General features: G+C 46.8%; 1 protein-coding gene across 1 annotated transcript in view; it reads left to right on the top strand.

Annotated features, from left to right (window-relative positions):
• Positions 1–571: 571 nt before the first annotated feature.
• Positions 572–6,000, top strand: part of Pcbd2 (pterin-4 alpha-carbinolamine dehydratase 2) — a 65,461-nt gene continuing 60,032 nt past the window's right edge. The window contains exon 1 of the mRNA XM_075970940.1: positions 572–676. Within this exon, the coding sequence (XP_075827055.1) occupies positions 596–676 (81 nt within the window). The 5' untranslated portion in view covers positions 572–595. The remainder of the gene's footprint in view (positions 677–6,000) is intronic.

The raw sequence follows: 6,000 nt of genomic DNA, 5'->3' as shown, positions 1-6,000 counted from the left end.
CTTTAATCCCAGCACTGAGGAGGCAGAGGCAGGCGGGTCTGAGTTCGAGGCCAGCCTGGTCTGCAGGGTGAGTTCCAGGCCAGCCGGGTCTACACAGAGAAACCCTGCCTAAAAAACCCAAACCAAACCAAACAAAAAGGATACACGCTGAACTAAAACCCGCAGCAACATTTTAATCAAAACTTACCACAGTGTTAAAACCCTGGCCCCACACACCATTTTAAAGAGTGAATTTTATTGTCAATTACATCCCAAGGGGAAAAATGGCAAAAGAATAATAAAGATTAATATACACACATATGGCATATAAAAGAACACGTCTCAATGCACGGGAGGCAATTTGTCTCAGCCGGTCCCTCGGTCTCGGGTCGCTCCGGGGTGCTGCACCTGTGCGTGCGGCAAAGTCGCTGCAGAAGCCAAGGCCACCGAGCGCGGAGGGGTGGCCCACGGACCGCGAGGCGCTCCCGCCAGCGTCCCCTCGCCCGGCGCAGAGAGCTCAGGCTGCAGCCAGCACCCGCGGGCGCGGCGGCCACCCCGCTCCGGGGGCCTTCGGGGCTTGGGCCGCGTCAGGCAACGCGTCGGGCAGCCCGGGGCCATGGCGGTGGCGGTGCGAGCGCGCGGCGCCCTGAGGGGGTTGGCGGCGCTGGGCGGCCGGGGTGCGAGCCGGGCGGCCATGGTGAGTGAGTGCGGCCGGTGCGGGAGAACGGGCTTGCGGCGGGGAGGGGGCGGCTGCGCGCGCACCCCCGCGGCTCCCGCGCGTCACCTCGACGGAGCGCCGTGCGCACGCTCGCTCGCGCCCCGGCCCTGGGCAGGCAGAGGCAGGAGGACGCGCGTGAGTTCGAGGCCAGCTACGGCTGCGGGGTGGCACCTGCCGCAAAACAAAACACCCCGAGCAACTTCCGTGGTAGTTTATGAGCTTGCTCAATGGAAACAATCTCGTGTAGAAAAAAAACATTCTAAATATGAAGATTAGTGGCGAAGCCGATGGGCCGTGGCCGTTCCTTGCGCTGCGGGCGGTACCGGGCGGGGCGTGCTGGGAGCTCGGAGGAGCGAGCGCAGGGAGATCCTCTGGGAGGGGTTGGAAGGGTGAGCTGGAGGGAGAGAGGATTGAGGGGAAGATTTAACACCAGCGCCATCTAGTGGAGAATGTAGTATGAAGCTCACCATTTCGTTTCAGGAGCTTATGAGAGCCCGGTTGAAATTTTTTTTATGAATAAGTCATAGACATAATTTATATTCCTGTAAAATTTCTATAATTAATTACCTAAAACAAATAATTTTTCTTATAGTGCACAGTAGAATTGTTGAAGTCAGAAAATTACTGCTGATAACGTCCATTGTTTTTGACTAATGACTTAGAAATTTTTTTCTGCTGTAATTCAGGACTAGTTATTGTATTTGGCTAGTTAACATAATTTTTTAAGTTAGTAATTTATTTAAAATAATTTTTATACAAGTGTGTATGTGTGTGTTCAGGTACACTAAACATATTCTCCTATGTGCCCTTCCCCACTTGTTCCCTTTCTTTGTTTTGTTTTATTTTGTTTTTATTGAGCTATATGTTTTTCTCTGCTCCCCTCCTGCCCCCTCCCCTTTTGCCCTCTCCCATGATCCCCACACTTCCTATTTACTCAGGAGACCTTGTCTTTTTCTACTGCCTGTGTAGATTAGATCATTTTGTTTGTTTTTGATGAGTTAGGTCTTATGTAGCTAAGGCTGACCTTGAACTCTGGATACAGGTGTGTTGTGGAATATTACTTTAACTATGTAAAGATGTTTTTGTTTATGCTGCATTTGCTTAGTTATGTAAAGATGTGTGGCTGTTTCTCCTTATCTGCCTAAGGCACCTGATTGGTCTAACAAATTGAATGGCCAATAGCTAGGCAGTAGAGGGATACGCGGGGCTGGCGGGTAGAGAGAATAAATAGAAGAGAAGAAAGAGAGGAGAACAAGGGAGTCAGCCAGCTTCCAGCCAGACATGGAGGAGGCAGGAAAGTAGAACATACAGAATGAGAAAGAAAGGTAAAAAGCCCCGAGGCGAAACGTAGATGAAGAGAAATGGGCTAATATAAGTTATAAGAGCTGGTGGGACACGCACAAGATAAGACTGAGCATTCACTGCTAATAATAAGTCTCTGTGTCGTGATTTGGGAGCTGATTGGTGGCCCAAAAGAAAGGCTGTTACACATTTCTGCTTCTATTCCCCCCCCCCCCCAGTGCTGAGCACACAGGCATGTGCCACCACCCTGGCTGTGAAATTCTTTAACACAGAATTCTACACATTTTGACTGTTGTCACCTAGGTGTGTCTCAAGGCATACTCCTACCCAAAGAGCTGCTCATTTTAGGAAATCATGGTGTCTGGGACAGAGTGAGCCAGAATCTGTTGGGCACCATCACATTCAAGGTCTCTGTTTTCCCCCCTCCTTTCAACCCTGCCTCTCCCTTACCACTCTGGCTTTCTTTGAGTTTTGCAATGGGGACATAGATCAGGCTGGTCTTAAACACAGATTCACCTGCCTCTGCCTCCTCAGTGCTGGAATTAAGGTGTACAAGGAAAGATCTCTTTAAGTCTTTCAAAACCAAAATAAACAAAGAAGATCTTGGTATTTTGATACTGTAATATCCCTGCTATAGATAGACCCAAGATCCCTAGAACCCAGACTGGCCAAGTGTAGCAGACAGCAGTACAAAGTTACAAAGGTAACCGTTTACCCTCCGCAGGTCCTGTGCTGCATCACGTTTCCCTCCATACTCAGGAAAAACATTCCCTGGTTACTGTGGGACTGTGCTGGGGGCTGGGAAGATACCTCGCAGTTTAGATCACTTGCTGCTCTTGCAGAGGACCTGGGTTCTACTCCAGTGCCTCATAGGATGACTCACAACCATCTGTAACTTCAGTACCAGAGGTCTGATGTCCTCTTCTGGCGTCAGTTAGTAACATGTATGCACACAGTGCATGGACACACACACACACACGCACGCACACACACACACACACACACACACACACACACACGTATGTATACACCCATACACAGGAAAAACACATAAAATAAAAGTAAATAAATCACAGCTTTAATCCCAGAACTGGGGAGGCAGAGGCAGCTAGATCTCTGTGAGTCTGAGGCCAGCCTTTTCTACAAAGTGAGTTCCAGGACAGCTAGGGCTATTACACAGAGAAAGCCTGTCAACCCTGTCTCAAGAAAAAAAAAAAAGTAAATAAATCTTTAAAAAAATAAACCATATTAGCCCCCCTCAAAAGGTTCTGCTGAGGGTATGTCTTTTGGGGGCCATTAGTGTTATGTAGTTGAATTAGCCCCATTTCACAGTCCTGACTTGTGGAGTAGTAATTCAAGATATGTTTATGTGCAAAGATGTGTTGGATTCTTTTATGTTATATTTGTTTATGAGGCTGTGTTACTTTGCCTGCCAAAATATATCTGATTGGTCTAATAAAGAACTGAATGGCCAGTAGCTTGATAGGAGATGGATAGGTGGGGCTGCCAGGAAGAGAGAATAAATACAAGGAGAAAAAGAAGAAAAGGGGTGGATTGAGAAAAGGAGGAGAGGAAGATGCCAGGGGCCAGCCACACAGCCAGACACAGAATAAGAAGGAAAGAAAAGATATACAGAAATAGAAAAATGTAAAAGCCCAGAGGCAAAACGTATATGGGATAATTTAAGTTAAGAAAAAGTAGGTAGAAATAAGCCAAGTTAAGGCTGGTAATTCATAAGTAGGAAAAAGTCTCAGTGTGATTATTTGAAACTGGGTGGTGGGTCCCAAATAGTAAAGTCACTCAAAGAACAAAGAATAAAAAAAAAAACCCAAACAAACAAAAAACCCCAAAACAACACTGACTGCAATCTCTGTTGCTGGGTGGACATCTTTATGAGCCAGCCTGAATGCTTTTGGTCTCCATGGGTTGTGGAGAGCCCAGCACCAGAGAAAAACAGCACCTCTACAGCTGCTGGATGACAATGGCCTCGTCCATAGTGTATTTCATAGTCTTCCTTGCCTACAAGTTCCTGTGAAAAGCAAACAGAGGTGTTTGACAGTTTGGCTTGTTTCCTGTAGTTCCTTTGTGAATGGAGGTTTCTCTGCCCTGCAGCTGCTTTTAAATAACCACTCAGAGGTGTAATACTAATTATAAACAGTTTGACTTATAGCTCAGGCTTATTACTAACTAGCTCTTACATTTAAGTTAACCCATTTCTATTCATCTATGCATTACCACATGGCCATGGCTTTTACCAGTTTGCTGGCTTCTTATTTTTTTGGCCACTGGCTCGCATCTCTCCCCTGACTCCACCCTTCTCTCTGTCTCTCTGTTTGGCTTTCCTGACTAACTGTATTCTGCCTGGCTATGGGCCAATTTAGCGTTTATTATCAACCAATGAGAGCATCATATTCACAACGTACAGGAAGATTATCCTACAGCAGACCTTTGTGTGAAAAATTTCAGAATTCAGTGAATTTGGCAGTATATATCTGTAATTCTAGCACTGAGGGGCTGAGGCAGGACAATTGCCATGAGCTCACAGTCAGTCTGGGCTAGTGAGAACTTATATCACTCAGAGAGAGACAGAGAGAAAGAGAGAGATGTTGGGCAATATTGTTTTCAGGTGTGTGACTTTTGCTTGCCTGCATTTGTTTAACTCTGTGAGGCTGTGCTACTGTGCCTGTCTAAAATACCTGATGGTCCCCATAAAGAGATGAACAGCCAATAGCGAGGCAGGAGCAAGGACAGACGGGGCTGTCAGACAGAGAGAATAAATAAAAGGAGGACAAGGAGAGGAGGACACCGGGGGCCAAGCCACCCAGTTACACAGTCAGGTCATGAAGAAAGAATTAAAGAAAGGTATACAGAAATAGAGAAAGATAAAAGCCCAGAGGCAAAAAGTAATTGGAATAACACAAGTTAAGAAAAGATGTCTAGAAATAAGCCAAGCTGAGGCTGGACATTCATAACTAAGATTAAACCTCCATGTGTGATTTATTGGGAGATGGGTGGTGGGCCCCCCTAAAAGCCAAGAGTAAAACAACACCCGACAGAGAAACATTTTAGAGCTATTTTTCCCCCAGCCCTGGAACTCGCTCTGTAGACCAGGCTGGCCTCAGACTTAGAGATCCACCTGCCTTTCTCACAAGTGCTTGGAATAAATGCATGCCTGGCTATTCTTTATTTTGATTTTGTGTGCCTCATTGTTTTGCCATGGGAAGTTTCGGGTCCTCAAAAACAAAACTGGAGTTATAGTTGTGAGCTGCTGTGGTTGCTGGGAGTTGAACCTGGGTCCTCTGAAAGAGCAGTTAGTGTTCTTAACCACTGAGCCATCTCTCCAGCACCCCTTCCCCAGCTATTAATTCTTAGCATTAAATACTTATTTTGAATTACTTAGTCCCCTCCCCCCCACTTTCTTTTTGAGACAGAGTTTTTCTGAGTAATCCTGGCTGTCCTGGAACTCACTCTGTAGACCAGGCTGACCTCGAAGATCTGCCTACCTCTGCCTCCTGCTCTCTCTCTCTCTCTTTCTGTCTCTCTGTCGCGCTCTTGCTTCCTCTCTCTCTCTCTTCCCCTGAGACAAGGTTTCTCTATGTATCTCTGGCTGTCCTGGAACTCACTCTCTAGACTGGGTTGGCCTCAAACTCACAGAGATCCACCTACCTCTGCCCCCCAAGTGCTGTGATTAAAGGTGTGTGCCACCTCTGCCCAGTGCTTATGCTTTCCTAACTCTCTGGATGTCTGTGATAAAAAGTTTGAGATTCTGGAAGTAGGAATGAGGTGCAGCTTCATGTACAGAGTCTGGAGCTTGCAGCTCCACCCCTCCCCCAGTGCCTTTGACATTAGCTCAGTGTTTTGGGGGAGAGTCTTGCTGAGAAGGTCTCACCAGAGCCTACAGTCACCCCGCTAGAAGGTGAGGCATGAGGTGGCTGTAGGTGCTTAAGCTGGAATGAGAAGCTTATAGTTTATAGCAATTTGTTCATAGTGTTTGATGTTTT

The sequence above is a fragment of the Microtus pennsylvanicus genome, chromosome 4 (genome assembly GCF_037038515.1).
Source record: "Microtus pennsylvanicus isolate mMicPen1 chromosome 4, mMicPen1.hap1, whole genome shotgun sequence".
NCBI lineage: Eukaryota > Metazoa > Chordata > Mammalia > Rodentia > Cricetidae > Microtus > Microtus pennsylvanicus.
The sequence above is the reverse complement of the archived record's forward strand: the minus strand, read 5'-3'. Positions and strand labels throughout refer to the sequence as shown.